Source organism: Acyrthosiphon pisum, chromosome A2 (genome assembly GCF_005508785.2).
Source record: "Acyrthosiphon pisum isolate AL4f chromosome A2, pea_aphid_22Mar2018_4r6ur, whole genome shotgun sequence".
NCBI lineage: Eukaryota > Metazoa > Arthropoda > Insecta > Hemiptera > Aphididae > Acyrthosiphon > Acyrthosiphon pisum.
In genome coordinates, this window is record NC_042495.1 from 92,948,915 (window position 1) to 92,967,919 (window position 19,005).

General features: G+C 30.6%; 1 protein-coding gene and 1 non-coding gene across 2 annotated transcripts in view; both read left to right on the forward strand.

The window, feature by feature from the left end:
- The first annotated feature begins 2,853 nt into the window (after positions 1-2,853).
- The window catches only part of LOC100164485 (solute carrier family 22 member 21), a 42,717-nt gene continuing 26,565 nt past the window's right edge, over positions 2,854-19,005 (forward strand). Inside the window, exons 1-2 of the mRNA XM_029490954.1 lie at positions 2,854-2,989; positions 3,066-3,124. Of these exons, the coding sequence (XP_029346814.1) occupies positions 2,869-2,989; positions 3,066-3,124 (180 nt within the window). The 5' untranslated portion in view covers positions 2,854-2,868. The remainder of the gene's footprint in view (positions 2,990-3,065; positions 3,125-19,005) is intronic.
- TRNAL-AAG lies at positions 17,525-17,606 on the forward strand. The gene has a single exon. It is a non-coding gene; the product is annotated as a tRNA-Leu (tRNA).

Below are 19,005 nucleotides of genomic sequence, written 5' to 3' on the forward strand. Positions count from 1 at the left end.
AATCATTTTAGCAATTATTTGCTAGTTTTATCGTAAAGTAATATTCTACTATAGGTATCGTTTCTCTCGTACATGCGTAGGTATAGGTAGATATACTTATCAAAATAACGTTTCATCACGTCTCAAAAAACTATTTTTATAAAGAATGAATCTCATCTCTCACGCATTATTTTGTTATCTCTGCGGTCTTACCAATGCGTAGCATTTCAAATGTACGTTCAGTCGTTCGGCCTATAGCTTTGTTAGTTTAAATATCAGAGACATTATACCTATTATCAAAGGGTAACAACATTGTCTGTGTTTGGTCGAAAATTGAAATTGATTTTTGGTATTATTTTGATGCGAATTATGATATTTTTTAAATTTTAATATCTTAAGCTAGATGACAATATTATGTTTTATGCAAAATCGGAGAAATCGAATTCAGTTTATTAATTAAGTTCATATTTATCAATTAATTTGTTATGTTTTATCATTGTATTGATAAGACATGTGATCAAATAAGGTACAAGGTAATCATTATTTATTCATGAATAAATTGAATAAATGGTACTTAGCGTAATTTTACGATTCATATTTCAGACATTACTAAGTTATTAAACCTATAATATGAACTTCAAACGATTTTTATAATTTGACAACGTTAACTGAGGTTATTAATAATACACTGACATGATTATAGGCACTGTATTAAAAACAATATTGTTAATTACTCGGTTAATTACAACTGTTACTATATTAGGTAGGTGGTAGCATTGATTAAAAATATTATTTATTTAGGTACTATCATTTTAACAATACATTTTCTTAATATGAAATAATAAATGATTTGATTACAATGTTCATGTTCACAATAATCTTGATGCCTAAATAGGCAATAGCAATAAGATCATTTTCAAATCAGCGTATGTTTTTATTATTATGAATATTATGATGAGAGTTATATTTTCAGTGTAAATCAAATAATATACTGAGTAATTCTGTTATAGAAGAACACTCATTGTTTCATTAAGCCAGAAGTTCCCAAACTCTATTGGCTCGCGGTGCCCTATTTTAACCAAGGGTTTCTCAGGACGCCCTTCCCCAAGTCATACCATGAATAATCATAAAAAATAGAAAAATTAAATGAAAACCAGTACAAATTCTAATGGGTAATATATAAAATGCGTTATATTATCTGATATAATATCTGAATCAGTTGACACAATGATCATTATTTGCTATGAGTAGAAAAAACACGAGTATTTGATAAAAGAAACCATGGTTTTTTTGCACCCAGTGGCTGCGGAATGAATTATTATGAAAATATTTATTTGATTTAAATCATACATTTTTATTTATATAATCGTACCTAATAGTTTCTGTTATTACTTATAATTTTATGTCGTCTTTACAATTTTTATTGAAAAAAGTATGAATATTTTAACTATTTTTTGTTAAAATTGTTTAACTTTAATAATTAAAAAAAATTGTTTAATAATTATAACGTATATTTTTAATTTCTTATTGCGGAGCAGAATTTTAGGAGTACTGTAAAAACTAAAAATCGAATATTCAACGAGTAGCTTAGGAGTCTTAAGTGTTTAAGTAATGATGAGCAGAATAGAGTGGCATACGATATAGGGGAACCTCGCTATATTTCGGTTAACGTCTACACTTATCGATATTTTAAATACTTATAAATAGGTATTGTAATTTTATGTTACTTATAAATTAGTAATTTGACTAAATGTACACAAATAAAGCTACGCCTATAATTATAATAATATAGGTATATTTTAATAAAATATGTTAGCTTATATTATAACTATTCAAATATACATTTTTTTAATACATATAATTATATAACTGCATACTTTTATTTATTATCCACTGATTAATAATAAATATTCAATAAAAATAATTGAAAATCATCATAAAAATCTTTGAAAATAATTATAATATGTAAAATGATTTTAGGGATTTTTAGGATTTTCTTGTATTGGGAAAAATAAAATAAAAATGATTCAATAAATTTTATGTAGGCAGACAAATTTTGATTGTTTTAAATTACATTAATTTCAAATAAAGAGCGTGTGGTTATTTTCAAATTTGGTATTCGGTATATCACATAAAAATAAATTAAATGGAGAGTTGATATTTTTGTTAGACTTTTATTTAAGTGAGAAAAACTATATACTATGTTCAGTATTCAGAAGTTTGATAAGTTCACTAAAAAATGTAATTCGTTCACGTTCTTTAAAAAAATGAATGCTTTAATTTGGTCGGTAATTTAAATTGTTTTATTTTATTTTTTATTAATCATTCAAATACTAATACAAAATCGTGGAAATCATATTATTATTTTGGTTTTATGTCAGGCCTTGCCCACTGAAATGTCATGTATATAATTTGTATAATTCGTATAATCAAATAAATTTAATAGGAATATTATAATAGAAAAAATGTTATCATATAATATTTAAATATTATTTAAATGTTAACCAATATGTATACATATTATATTTATTAAAAATATAAACGTCGTTCACGTTCTATTTGAAAAAAAAACGAGTGATGATCACGTATCGTTCACTAAATTTGAACGTGAACGATTTTCTTTCCAAATACTAAGTTTGATTTTATGAAGATGATAATATAATTGACGAGCCAGTTTAAGCCTTTAATTTATTTATTATTTTTTTATTATATTGTGTGTAACTTACACCATAGGTACAATAATACATTTATCTTATCTTTTTGTATGTAGGTGGTACGGTATAATAGTTACCATAAAATAGCTAGTACTCTTTAGATTTCCAGTTTAATTGTGTTCTACGCATCAAAGTGTATAGTGTGTGTGTTATAATTTAATTTTGCCATGTTATAATGTCTAAACGAAAGTGTAATCCTATTCTAGAAATGTTCAATAAAAAACAAAAAAAAGATCAAAATGATGTTAATCACCATCTAGCCTCACTCTCGCTAGTGAAATCAGTGAAAAATCAAGGTATTAATGGATTACTAAATACGTAAAAAAAAAAAATTGTTTATTAACTTATATTTGATATTAAAACTGTTAATAGAACTGCAGTTAGAAAAATATATTATATTTGAGGGTAAAGGTGATGAAGAAGAATTAAAAGTAAGTAATTTATTACAACTTCATTCTGAGAGTCCTGCGAATAATGAATGTAATGATATTGGTGTTTTATTGGAGACAAAAACTATTATCACTGATATCATAAGAAAACAATTGCTTACAAATCCATTAATTCTACATCAAAATGATCCACTACCATATTCTGAACATTTAAAGAAAGGAAATATTGTAAAATATTATTTAAGATTTTATCATTTTCAAAGATTTTCATCGATAATATACTCACCATTGAAAAAAAGCATTTATTGTAAATTTTGCACCTTATCCGTTTTAAATAAACAAGTGGGAGCTTATAAATGTAACAGCGAAGCAGGCTATTTAGTAAAATATCATCTTGTTTCCTTTTCTAAACTTATTGGAAAAGATGGAGCACTTATAAGACATGAAAATACTATATATCATAAAAATTCGGTTAAAGCTTCAAAAGACTTTTTAAAAATGTATGATCGGCCAGAACTAGAAATAATTAATAGATGATCATAGGTTAAAACAAATAAAGGAAAATCGTTCACAATTATTACTAATCGTTGATACTATTATTACTATGGGTAAACAAAGCATACCATTTAGAGGTCATGACATAGAGATGACGGAAATCTGCTTGATGAACCTGAAAACTATTATGAAGTATTACGAAGGAAATGTTCGTGCTATTTTGAGAATGCGTGTTAGAGCTGGAGATAACGAGTTAAAAAATCATTTACAAAATAGTTCACAAACAGCCACTTATATTTCTAAAACCATACAAAATGAGTTAATTGATATTTGTGGGAAAATTATTTCAAATAAAATGTTAAAGCAAATTTCTGATAATAAATTATATTCAATTATGTTTGATGAAACAACCGACATATTCCACATTTCCCAATTAAATTTAGTATTAAGATATTTCAACAATGATTCAGTCAGAGAAGATTTTATTTCCTTTGTTGATGTCCATAAAATTAATTTCGAAAATTTAGAAAATGATGTTGAACCGAAAATAACTGGCACTTTTTAGGAAAAACTGTTGTTAAAATAATGAACCAAAATGGATTGAACTTAGATTACTGTGTTGGTATTTGTACTGATACTTGCAGTGTTATGGCTTCAGAACAAGCTGGTGCCGTTTCTGAAATAAGAAAGCATACAAAGAATGCCACCAGAGCTCTTTGCCGAAGTCATGCATTGAATTTGGTACTAGCTAAGTCAGCAAATATTCCAAGTATCAGAAACTGCTTTGGTGTACAATTAAAGAAATAATTGCTTTTTTCCATAGTTCAGCTAAAAGAAATTTTGTTCTCAAGCAAAAATTAGGTTCCGAGTTGAGTGGCTTATGTGATACAAGATGGGTAGAACGACACGAATCTTTAATTTTTTTTAATGATAATTTATTACAAATACTGCCGGCTTTAGAATGTATATAAGTACATGGGATGATGTGACTTCTTTTTCAAAATCACATTGCTTTATTCGTTGCTTGACATCTACTGACTTTATCGTCTCTGTAAAAATTATTAATTTAATTTTTACGATAACACATTCCCTAAGTAAAGCACTCCAAAAACAAAGTTTCAATGTGAACAACGCCACTGAGTTAATTAATAATACTAAACAAATGATACAGAATGAAAGATGCCACTCTAGAAATTTTAGAAAAAATTAATATCGTTCCTTGTATGCCAAGACTATCAGTGAAACAAACTTGTAGGTCCAGCGTCCCATCTGATACAGTTGAAGATTATTATAGAAAAAATATGTTTATCCCATTATTAGATGCCATTATTTCAGATTTCAACCAAAGATTTAATAAAAATACTGTTCCGATAGAAATAGTTTAATCATCTTTACTTCCAAAAAAATATCTCAATTAGATACAGAAGAACTACAAAAAGTAACGTCATATTTATGGGGAAAATATTCAAAATTACTAAATACGAACATACAACAACGAAAATATATTCAAGTCTGAAGTTGAACTATGGAAAGCCAAATGCAACAGTAATAATACAATGTACGATGTATATTGGATAATATAGAACTTTTGAAGTTGTGTGATGAAGGCATCTATTCAAATTGCAATTTCTTAACTAAGATTTTGGTCGTATTACCTGTGACAGTGTCATCGGCAGAGAAAAGTCTCCTACCCTGAAAAGGTTAAAAATAGTGTACACGATAAGTAGTCGAAATAATGCTACGATTTTCAACTTCAGTATCTTGTTCGATCAGAAAGTGAATATCGTTGGTGCATTGGGGAGGTCAAAATTTAAATTTCCCAGTGGTTTTCAAAAGCGCCGGGAAAAACAAAAGAAAAATTAAGGAAAAACGGGAATTTTTACGCAAAATCTGTTTTCGAGAAAATTGATTTTGGTTTTGCTGTAACATTAAAACGAATGACTGAAGATTCATGACATTTTCACTGGTTGTTTAAATTTCCATTTTCTATACATGATAAAATTTTCAAAATATTTTGATTTGTTTTGAGCTGTTTACGGACAATTTCAGTTTCCAATTTAATTAGTTTTTTTTTCTAAATTAAAATATATAATTAATACAAGGCTCCTGATATATTGTTACAATATCAGTTGAAAAATATTACAAATACATAGGCACAATTTTTTTTTATAAGCATTTGAAGTTAAAATCTTGACAAAATTTATCAAATTTAAAATTGAATAATTATTTTGTAGTTAAAAATTTATAAAATATTCAACTTTTATATTTAAGGATTGAAAATTTAAAACAAGATTCCACGTAAATATTTACTTCTGTTACCAAAAATTCTAAGAAATACATAAGCATAGTTTATTTTTATAGTCATTTTAAGTTCAAATTTGGACAACAGCCCAGATGGCAATTTTTTGTTTAATAATATTATTATAACATTATAATCACGAATAATATTAGTATAACGTCATTATAATACTATTAGAATATTATCATTACAAAATGCTGTCTGGGAGTACATATTAAAAAACCTGGAATAACTATTTTAAATATTTTGTTTGGATTGTATAATATTATTCGTGAGTACTTGAAACTTCTAAAGTATACTATATTATATACCTATGATAGTACCACGGTTTGTTGTTGATGTATAACGCGTTACCTAATGGATATTGTGATATGATTAATTTGGAATTTATTATTGATACCTATTATAGGTTAGGTTAGGTTATAGTATAATATGTATGTCTAATAACTAGACTGACAAACCGTCTCCGCTCAGAATCGTTTTTCTTATACAGTGATATTATATCATTGAATTCAAATTTAATAATATCCATTATACAGTGACCCACTTGTAACCTACTGTACAGCAGAGCGTCATCCACTTACCCACCTTTTTTTTTTTGTTTTTCACGGCACTTTTTAAAACTACTGAGAATTTTTTACTTTTGACCCCCAAAGTACCAACTAGATTCACTTCTTATCAGAAAAGATGCTGTTGATTAATCTGTGATTTACGTGAGGTTCACTGATTGGCCAATGGACTAAATTAGGTACATGGAATTTGTTTGTTTATCCATAATATTAATTTTTTTGCTGTCCAACAAACAGATTGATGTTAATTTTTCAGAGTTTCAATTTAGTTTTTTTTTTTTAAATTTAAACAATTATCTATTTCCAAGCCTCAGGTATTACAATTAAGTATTATTTGCATTTTTAATCATAATAATGTATAACAATTGACAAATTTTCGTTATTTTAACGAACAAAATTCTAACTTTAAACACTCATAAAAAAAACAATGCAGCTTTACGCTAAAATATTTTTAATTCCATAAAAAATAACCTATGAGGAACTTTGTAATAAGTTTTTTGATGTAGGAATAAAAATAATCGACATAAATAAAAAAAATATTATAAAAAGTCGACAATTTAAAATGTCTAGCTCTTAGGTAAAGCCAAAATATCAAAAAATTGATGTTGTGAAATATTTCAGTTTTTCAGAAATTTTTTTTCAGTTTTCTAGATCATTAAGAAAATTTTATCACCCCAAAATACCAACTAGAATGAATTTTTTATATAAGAAACCACACTCAAAGTAGAGGATTCAAGCATTTTACTGCTACAAAAGGTGATGACACACAACTCATCGCATTGTAAAACCAGTAGGTCCATTGCTCCCTTCAGATCTAAAAAGTCACTGAGGGTGGTATATCGCACTCAGATCACCCTCTGTAAATACTCCACTGTAACTTGTAAGCACCATATAAGTCTACCGATACAAGTTGACAATGAAACAATCAATAAGATTATATTTGATAGGTATAACCTGTGTAGTTGTGTATTTATGTGTGTACTATTCCACTTAAATATGTCATCATCACTCACCCGTAGCTAATGATATACGTTGTTGGTACAACTTATATAATATAAAATATAAATAATATAATTATTTATAAATCATAATGTGTACCATGTACGCTTACCGGTAGACATAATATTATGTTTTGTTTGCAACGAACAACATGACTTTAAAATTATCACCTATACTATTATTTACATACCTATTATATACCTAATATATTGTAATTTATAAATTAAAATGATATAAAATACAATAACTATTGACCGGTGGACTTCACATGCTACCATTTTTTCAAATCCCACAAGACTGGTGAAGTATTACTGTATATAGGTAGTGTTTAAGTATAAACATATTATCGGTAGAAGTTACAATCGCCCTTGTTTTCAATCACTAGAACATATTATATTATACAACGACAGTGACGTGTTTTCTGATCGATCAGGTTCAATATCAAGTACAATCAAATACACGAGTTCTAATTTTTTTTCAGAAATAAAACTGGTAATAATATCTTTCGTATGAACTCGACCATAATATATTATGTTAATATCGAGTAATAAAATTACGTTTTTCAAAAATAGTATACTATCATTATAATCCAATTTCAATGATCTAAAATGTAGTAAATAATAATAATTTAGTAAGGATTGTAGGTATTCTCCACCGAAGTAATCAATTAATGACTTTACTTATTATTAATTTAACCTGGGCCGAACACTTAAAAAAAAAAACGAATCCAATTAAACATCAGACGAAAATCCCTCCATATGCTCCTCGGTAAAAACTCCACAATTAGCCTTAAAAACAAACTCCTATTATACAAAACTCTGCTAAAACCGATGTGGGCGTATGGAATCCAATTATGGGGTTCTGCTAAGAAGTCAAACATTAATAAAATACAACGTTTTCAATCTATAACATTACGAATGATTACAAAAAGCACCTTTTTACACCTCAAATCACACACTTCACACTGATTTAAACATCCAAACAGTTCCAGAGGTAGCAAAATCATCCTACAAATTATTCCGCTCCCGTCTAGCAAACCACTCAAACCCTCTGATCCTTGCCTTCGACTCTATCAACATACCTGGTGACCCGCCAAGAAGGTTGAAAAGAAACTGGTGCAGAGACCTAACAATAACATAATAAAAAAAAAAAAAATAAACTCTCGTTACCCACACAAAAATCCCCTCAAGCCATAAGTACTACTGTTGGGTAGTTCCTTAAAATCATGTAAACTCACGTTAAAATCACATAAACACCGCATATATGCCTATTGTAAATAACCTTACAGATTGTATATTTTCTAAATAAATGTTAAAAAAAAAAAAAAAACTTATTATTAGGAAACGGATTTAAATGCAAATTGTATTTTTTTCTGAATGTCCGAAACATTGCTTTTCAAGCACAAAGTTTATTTCATACATCAAGGAATTAAAAAATGTAACTTTTATTTTGAATTTTTTGAACTTTTATATTTTTAAGTAATTTTTAGACGAATGTAGTTATAAAATTCATTCTAAAAGATTATTTAATTTTCCTTATCATACTTCTATTTTTATTAATTGTTTTTACCAATCAGAGAAATATGACACCGTGGCCACCTATAATACAGTTTGTATAACTACATTTTTCGAAATAATTTTCAGGCTAAATAGAAGATAGATGACAAATAATAATATGATACAAATAATTATTAAACATTTTTTCAATGTTAAAAATAATTTTAAGAGCATTTATTAGTGATTTTTTTTAAAAAAATGTCTGCTGAGTGTATAATTCGTATTTTTTTCTCGTTTTTAAGAGAATTAAAATCAGCTGTGTCCTACTAATTAGTTATTTAACTCATCTATTTTTAAACATTAAAGAATGATGTCTTATATTATTATACATTAATTTCATATAATAATGCATTACTTATTTTTGATACAAACTTACATCTACCAAATGATAATAAAAGTATACATTGATGTGTAGGTCATAAAATGTATCATGTACATAGGTATTAGATACTCCATTTAATAGCTGGACTACATCATTTATAGAATTACACTTACCACGTTTATATGCAGCTGAATTTAAGTGGTGCCGAAAAAATAATAATATGACTTAATTTTACTCGTATAAAATATATTAATTGGATGGAAGATTAGTAAAATAATGCTTAATTTGATATAGTAAATTATTTAATTTTAATCAAATAAACCGATACCTCTTAGTGTACACTATCGGAGAATATATTATTATGAATATTGTATCATAAGTCATAACTATTAATAATTTATCCCCTAAAACTGCAGTGCATGCATAGTAGAACCTCGTTAATATTTCATAATTATAATACTTATAAATTATAAACTTATCTTATATTAAATTATCTAATTTACTCGTTCAAGCTTATTAATAATCTATGTTTTTAGTTAATTCGTCTATTTTGTTTTGTATCAATTTTAAGATCATAGGTAAATAATAGTATTATTATATTGTACTTGAGCTCTCGTAGGCGTTTAAATAAAATAAATAAATATATATATATATAAATATTATGTATATTACCTATAGGTATACTACCTATATTATTATTATTTATTACTATTGTCTATAAATCTACAATTCCTATTTCCTAAAAATATTAGTCTGTATTGCTGTGTAGAAAATTAATTGTTTTAAACTCTTGTATTTTAAATATAGGTAGGTAATATTAAAATTTCAGCACAAATTAGTAGTATTATTAAATAAATATTTAACGATTAAATCATTCAGTAAAAATTTTAAATTTGAATTATCCACCAAATCAACAAATAGGTACCTACTCTAGAAAGACACGAAGTCTAAGAAACACAAATTCATCAAGTAAAACTTAACATTACCCCAATCATAACGATTGAAAATGAATAGATAGGTACTGTCGTTACTCGTTAGTCGTTACAGGCAAAACAATCTTTTGCCAAAGGTACCTAATATTATGTCTTAATTTATTGGTCTATCGTCTATGGTGTATGAACGACTTTTGCGCGTTGATATAATATAATATTGTAATAAAACGATAAAAATTAAAAACCCATATTATAATCGGCCTGGATTTTTGTCACGGTGAATCAACGACATGCACAATAGGGTTTAATTGTTGTCCAATATTGCAGTTAAATATTGTATGCTATATCGAGTACGATCAATTAATAACCTAGTTACGACCGTCAACGTACTCATGCTGCAGTGCACGGACGACTATAATATAGATGAGGACGTGAAACATGAGGTTCGTCTGGCCGACTTACGGTCCGGTACATAAAAATACATTTTCCGGTGCAGCGGTAACGGGTTGACGTCCGCGGCGACGGCACCCATTTCGGCGAGACGAGTCGGCGGTGCCAAAAAAAAAAAAAAATATTAACAAACGCACCGCCGCCGACGTCTAGCGAGCGCGCCAAATTAGGGGGGGTGCCCGTAGCTTGAACGGTGACGACTGCGGCGGCGGTGGCGGGAAAAACAATGACGCAATAAACGAGGTCTCTTGCGTGTGACGTCGCGACGGCGGCGCGGGTCACTATACCCGTATTTATATTACAATATTTTACTACCAGTAAAAGTGTTCGAAAAACGTTCGATTTCGTCTCCGTCGAAATTCAATTTATGTAAACGAATTTTATCGGTAGGCGTACGCTTGAATATGGCAGTGCATAATAATATAAAATGGTTTAACACGATCGCAATATATTGTTGTATTAAGTCGTCGACGGGATAGCGTTATGACAGTAATATATAATTTTAAGTATGCGAACAGACATCAATCGTGGGACGAACGACAATAATTATTTCATCCGTAAATGGCATATTATATACCTATTCAGGAAAACGATCCGCGTGACCCCAGTTTCTCGTTTGTTATCGAACGCGTACCTACAGGGTGCATTTTTTAAACGCGAATCGGCCAGCGTGTCTCTATATAAAAATTTAGTAAGCGTTAGTAAATTATTAAAGTGATCGTGGTTCGTTTAAAATTGTTTTTCTTATTTTCCGAACGATTTAATATTTTGTTCTGCCCGAGTCTCGAATAATTTGTCATCCCGTCCGGACGCGCGCCGCGCCGTCCTTATAGCGCGCAGAGCAGCAACGTCGACTTTTGATTTTCAATATTATTAACTTGTGTGAACCATAGTCCACTTATGGCATTTATTGTACGATTTCTTTAGAAAGCTACCCAATGATTTATTATAATTCTAATATACTAATAATTTAATGCTATAATAATATGCTGTATAATCGTTAATATATACCGCGGTTCGAGAAATATACCGTGGGCGATTCGCGTCACAGACAGCGACATACCTAGCAGGGATGCGATACGCTGCGCAACGTGGCGACGGTAGAAAAACACACCCGTATGGTTCGAATAACCGAGGTTTATAATATACGGTTAAGATAATAGGTAACTATAATATTATGCTGGTATATTATTTTAAACCGTAGTTGATAATAATCGATGATGATGCGTAACAAATAAAATTTACACCAACAAATAAATAAATAAATAGAAATAAGAAAATACACGACGGCCACTTACCAACATCTTGGCGGCTTTCGAGTCCCTGGACGAAGACGATGTCAATAATAATATTACTAATTATTGTATTATTATCACAGTGCGCGCACCCGAGGGTTGATCGAAGATAAAAAGCACGTGCGACGAGACGGGTGGCAACGTGCGCGCTTGTACGAAACTGTCGTCGACGGGAACTGCGAAGGCTGCTGGCGGGTGTGCGACTACCACTGAAAACGACGGCGGCGGCGGCGGCAGCAGTTGTATAACAAACAGTCTAGTCGGGAGTTTCGCGGGGGCTGTGTTCTGGAAAGAGTGTCGGTGGGGTCGCCGCGCGTGGTGGACGTTCGCCAAAGACGCCGCAGACAACACTGACGGCGCGCCGGAGAGTTCGCGTGTGCCTCGGTCCGTGCGAATAATTAATATATATATCTGAGCGTGCGGATATCGTGTGCGTATATCGTCGTACGCCGCGCCATAAACATAATAATATCGTATACATGAATGGTACATATTTATATACATTATATTGTGGTGCGACGTCGCCGCCCACCAGCCGCACAGATCTGGTGGTGGTCGACCGGAGCAGGCGACGACGGTCGCAGTAAATAATATTATTGTCTTTAGTTTGCAATTTTTTGTAATTTTTTTTATCCCCGTTTCCGTTTCGCGCACACGTCGCAGTGTCTCCCTCTGCGCGTAAATATTATTTTATATAATATATTATTATTATTGTAGAGACCTCGTCCCGGCTCGTTCCGTACGGTGGTTTTTACTTTTTACACCGTCTCGCCACAGCTGCTGCTGCTGCTGCTGGCGGCGTCTGGCGGCCGTCCGCTGTAACCGCCGCTCCGCCCATCGCGTTTACCTATAGGTCTATTCTGTTATTATTGGATTTGTATACCTTTACACCGGCAATTTTATAATATTATCGTTGTCCCGTTCGTATATACCAGTATGCACATAATACACGTCACTACCGCGGCGGTGGCTTCCGGGTGTCGATGTCGTCGTCGTTGTCGGTTTGACGTTTCGCTCGTAGCTACAGAGTAAAATAACAATAATAATATGCAATTTCCGTACGGCGCAGTAGGGACGTACACGCGCAAGCGCACGCCGAGAGCGGAAGTTCGACGCCCCGCCGGTGTACAGACGACCGCGCGAGTCATCCAAGTCACGAGCTTCCGCGCTGCGCCGCCCGGTCACGGAGCGCGCGTCGTCGTCGCAGGTTTCCACGCTTCCGGTGTCGGGTGGTGGTCCAGAGACCACGGATTAAAATTAAACCACAATCCGATATAATATTATTGTTTGGCATTTTTCGGTATAGGCTCATCGCGAAATCTAAAATCGTACCCTGGTGATTATTATATTATTATATTATTATAATGACACAAGTCAAAAGTATAATTTATTTATTTTTTCATGAAATCTCTCATTTCAAAGTTGTTTATAATTTATATGTTTAAAGTACAAAATCAACCAACCTTTCAAGAATTTTAATCGACATTGTACAAGAAAATAAATTTAATTTTTTTACCTGTGATCAATATATTATAATTATAATAGAAAATTGAGTTATGCCAGCCTATAAAGGTATTAAGATATATTTTGGACATCACACAACAATAGAACATGAGTAATGGGCATATTTAACAATGTTGCATCAGTGTTACTCGGTTAATTTTTTTTTTTATTACAATCAAATATTTGGTTTAAATCACGTATACGGTTTACCAAGTATAACTTTAATAATAATTTCTTATGTCTATTTGTTGAATTTACAAATAATGATAAGATGGATTAAAAAAGGTACAGAAGTTTTTTTTTTCATTCTGAATCTGCTAAAACAAAATATCTTGTATTATGGAAAACTAAAAATGTATATTGTCCTGTATTGTGATTAAAATTTAAATTCATTAGATACTCACTGCAATGAATTATATAAATAAAATTCGTGGTACTATATAAGCTACTGAGGTGGTGCCTGCAGATTTTTCTGAGATTTTAATTTCTATCAAGTCTTCCTTTTTAGATTATCTATGGGATGACAATTCACAAACAATAATGAGTGCTAAGTTGGTAACATAGTATTATTATGGGGGACGGAGTGACTGAGCGGACTAAGACGTCGGTTGCGACGCGCAACGTCTCCGGTTCGAACCTTGACCACGGGCGACACTTCTCTTCGGGCAGTCACGGTGTCTGGGGAGAGAGGCCGCCATCCCCCACCCGGGCATACCAAATACCTACGGGCGCCACTTGAAAATTCTGCCAAAACTAAAAACACACGTGCTTACAAAAACCTACAGTACCCTCACACACAGTTAAAAACCACCCAATGGCCTAAGTTGCCGCGGATTAATTAATGAACAAAATATATATATATATATATTATTATCTGATATCTTCTAATATAGAAAATTTTTATATTATAATTTATAGATATACGTTGCGTGTAACGGGTTTGACATGTTGAATGACAGTTTCTGGTATTTTTAAGTCTGCAGTATACTGTATAAGACGTATTTTAGACTATTAGTTATATTTTATATTTTTCACCTCGACTCGGGCTCAACTGAGATTGTGGGTGCACTAGTTTGTTGTCAGTTGTCACCGTCATTGCTCTTCTGCAAAGTTTCCTCCTGCAGCAGCAGCAACGAGATGTATTAAATTATTGACTATTAATGCTGACCGCAAGGATAAGATAACATTATGTATCAAATTTGAATTGATGTATAAATAATATCTGACTAAAAAGGTTATTATTTTAAACTTACCTACTTAGCAATGAATAGCATTTACAAAAAAAATACTATAACTAAAATAACTTCACAGTCTCACTTATAACTTATAAGTTATAGAAAACACTCCTCACTCCCTTACAACTATGGAAATAAATGTATTATTACTACAGTCAACAAAACCTTAACCCTTATACTCATTAATATCTTGGTCCTTGGAACGGATCAAAATAACAATATAGGGAACCATTGTAGGTGGTTGGCAGCCGTAATACCTAAAGGGATCCAAGAGTTTATATTATTATAATATATGGTGCAGGGGCATAGCTTTAAATTGTTAAATTATAGACCTAACCTGACCTGAACGATCAGAAAACACTCGTGTATATAACAAATAATAATTTAAAAAGTGGGTAAGTTGATGTCTCGAAATAATTAGCAAATTTTCGTCATTTATAAGTATTTTGTCAATATTTGAACTTTAGATGCTTATAAAAAAAATTGTGAATATGGATTTTAATTTTTTTCATCTGCAATTGAAATAATATACTAGGAGCCTTCTATTAAATTTTCAAGCTTTTTTAACCAACAAATAAAATTTTATTGATATTTATAGAAAAAAAAACTAAAATAATGGAAACTGAAAATGTCCGTAAAGAGCTCAAAATAATTCAAAACATTTAGGAAATTTTATGGTGTAAAGCAAATGCTAATATAAACATTCAGTCAAAATTTCATGTACCTACGGTCATTTGTTTAAGTTGCACTAAAAACCAAAATCAATGTTCTCGAAAACAGATTTTGCATATAAATTCCCGTTTTTCCTTAATTTTTCTTTTGTTTTTCACGGCGCTGTTATTGTTGGCCCCCCAAAGTACCAACTAGATTCACTTTCCTATCAGAAAAGGTACTGTTGAAGAAAATCCAAGCACTTTTACTGTCCTAAAAGGTGATGACAGACACAATAAAAAAAAAAATAAAAAAAAACACACATTATTGTAAAATCAATACATTTATCGTTCCACTCAGAATCTAAAATACTAATAAAATTGGAAACAGAAAATGTTCCTAAAGAGTTCAAAACAAATCAAAACATTTTGAAAATGTTATCGTGTATAGAAAATGCTAATATAAATGACCACTGAAAATTTCATGTATATACAACTTGTTTTAAAGTTACACCAAAAACCAAAATCGATTTTGTAAATAACCAATTTTGCGTAAAAATTCCCGTTTTTCCTTAATTTTTATGTTGTTTTTCCCGACGCTTTTGAAAACTATTGGTAATTTTGACCTTCCCTACGCACCAACAATATTCACTTTTCCATCGAACAAGGTACTGAAGTTTAAAATCGAAGCATTATTTCGACTTTTTATCGTGTGAACAGACACAAAAATAAAAAAAACACACATCATTGTAAAATTAATACATTCATCGTTTCACTCAGAATCTAAATTAGTTAATTAATTTTATGTTATGTATTTCTCTAGATATTTGGCTTGTTTGTTTCTTTTAAGGAAACGTAATAATCGTCTGTCTGTACTTCAATTTATTGATAAATCTGTCTGGAGTATAGACTTCCACGCCACCCAAGTCGCCTCAATAATAAGACTACCTATAGTATCGCTTGTTAAATGAAACCAGCACATCATATTATCAGAATTCAGAGTAATATTCATTATAATGCGGAAGTATTGTAATGGTATACTATAATAAATATTATTTATTTTTAAGTTTTTAACAATATCGGAGACCTAAATAATATATATTATATCATGTCCCTATATATAGGTGGTAATACTATATTCCATTACTAAAATATATTTAATATATATATCTCAATATCTATAGGATCTGTATCTATTATACTGTATTCAGTATTCCTGTATATGATTTTCAAGTTTTTTATGACTTATGACTCATGGCGTTATTGAATACAAGTAAGCAACATGTAGGTCGTAGGTATTATATAAACCATGATACCGGAAAACCGTAATACTGGTAAAAACCGCAATACCGGCACAAACCGGAAAACCGGTATATACCACAACCACCGCAATACCGGCACAGACTGGAAAACCAGTATACCGAAAAACCGTTACCAAACCAGTGGACTACTGGTTTTACGGTATCACGGTAGGTATGTACCGGTTTTACGGTATACCGTTGCAGCGGTATTTGAACAAAAACCGGTATACCTATATAGACGGTGTACCGAAAAAACCGTCAACCCTAATATAAACAAACTAAACAGTAAACATACATATATGTTAACCAACATAATTATCATAGCATCAGGTAATCTACTTTTCATGATATAGATCTACTGCATGCAGCATACAGTGTAACTCTATACAAATTTATAATTATAATTAAATATATTTTAATAATTTAATATACAAACAAGAAATGAAAAAAATATAAGCAAACATTTTCAAATATGGTTTTGCAGTTGGCCGGTGATTATGAGTTTGATAGTGGTAGAAATCGATTCGGATAGAGCTGCAAGATTAAATGATTCTGTTGTTATTGATACCTATACTGTTATGTTACAGTTACCTATACTTCTTTCATTACCTATAGGTACGTGACATTTTGCGTTCAGTCAAAATATGTGTAACATGCACTCTGTATGCAGCAGTGGTAGCACATATAGTCATATAGGGCCATTTGGCCATAGGGGGTCTTCTCTAACCAGTAACAATCAAAAACCCGTAAGGGAGCTTTGTATGGGGTTTTAAAATAGGTGAGATATATTTTACCCGTATCGAAAGTACCTCCGTTTTGTAATCGGTCGTCATGGGGGTAGCGTGGCCGAGCGGTCTAAGGCGCTGGTTTAAGGCACCAGTCTCCTCGGAGGCGTGGGTTCGAATCCCACCGCTGCCAGCTTAACTTTTTTTTCATCAAATAATATTATTTATTGCATTTATAGCATTGTATGTAGATTAGATAACAAATATAATCATTTTTAGTTTTAAAAAAATCATTTGAATGTATTAATTATCAAACAATTGTTTTCATTTTATTAGCAGTACCTAATTATGATTTTAGATTCTGAGTGGAACGATGAATGTATTGATTTTACAATGATGTGTGTTTAAAATCTAAAAAAACAACTTAGAAATCCCTACTGTTTGAGTATTGAAATCTAGTCGATGTTTTTCGCAAGTGGGTTTGAGATTACTAAATGATATTTCGGTGCAAATTATTAACAGTACATCTTATAAAATATATAAACACTCTACAGTTGTTAAATAATACTAGTAACATATAGCCTATATAAATTTACCAGTGTGGCAGTGTATATTATAATGTAGACTATTTATTGATCTATTCCATTTTTGTTGTACTTTATATTATACTAGTTGATCCCATGCACTTCGTTACCCGTTAGATGTACAAATTGTATATGACTCAAACTTTGTTCGATGCGTTATTTAATATTCGGTGTATGATTTTCTAGATTTATCTTAACTTTTCTGTTGCCCGGAATAAAAATTCTGATTCGCAGCAGTATATTATCAGATAGGCAACCTACCTGCGGTAGGTGGTCGACCCCGTGCTGTTTGTACGTAAGTGTATGATGTAACTCTAAAGTATCAAAGTTACCTATACCAAGTTTGTCGTTTTTACTTAATTCCACCTGCGGTGGATTAATATAATCATTAATACAAAATCCTAACCTAACCTAACCGTACTAAAATCCGATGAATAAAACCAAATTTAACCCTTTTTAAATTAGCCTATCTTCTTCCCAGATCTACACACAAACATTCATTTATATATATATATATATATATTTATATATTGACAAAAAATAATAATACAAATCAACAAACATGCCAGATTAACCAAATATAGCAACTAATATAATACACTATTATTATTTTAATTTTAATTTTTTTATGGACAACCCTTATCACTTAGGGGTAAGAAAAATAGATAGTGGTCGATTCTCAAACAACTGCATATGCATATAAAATTTTATAAAAATCTGTCAAGCCATTTCGGAGGAGTTATGGTAACTAACATTTTGACACGAGAATTTTATATATTAGATTTATTTATTGCAATTTATGTTTTTACTATTATATTACTAATTAATAACTACTACTATAGACTATAATAGATATGTCTATTTATGTTTTTTAACTATAGTCAAATATGACGCAGTTTCTACAAAATATCAAAAATATTATTTAATTTATAAATTTATACTTATCTTTTAATAATACTCCATCATCGCTGATAAGAGGTTATCCTCAGTAGTGAGATGGGCCATTTA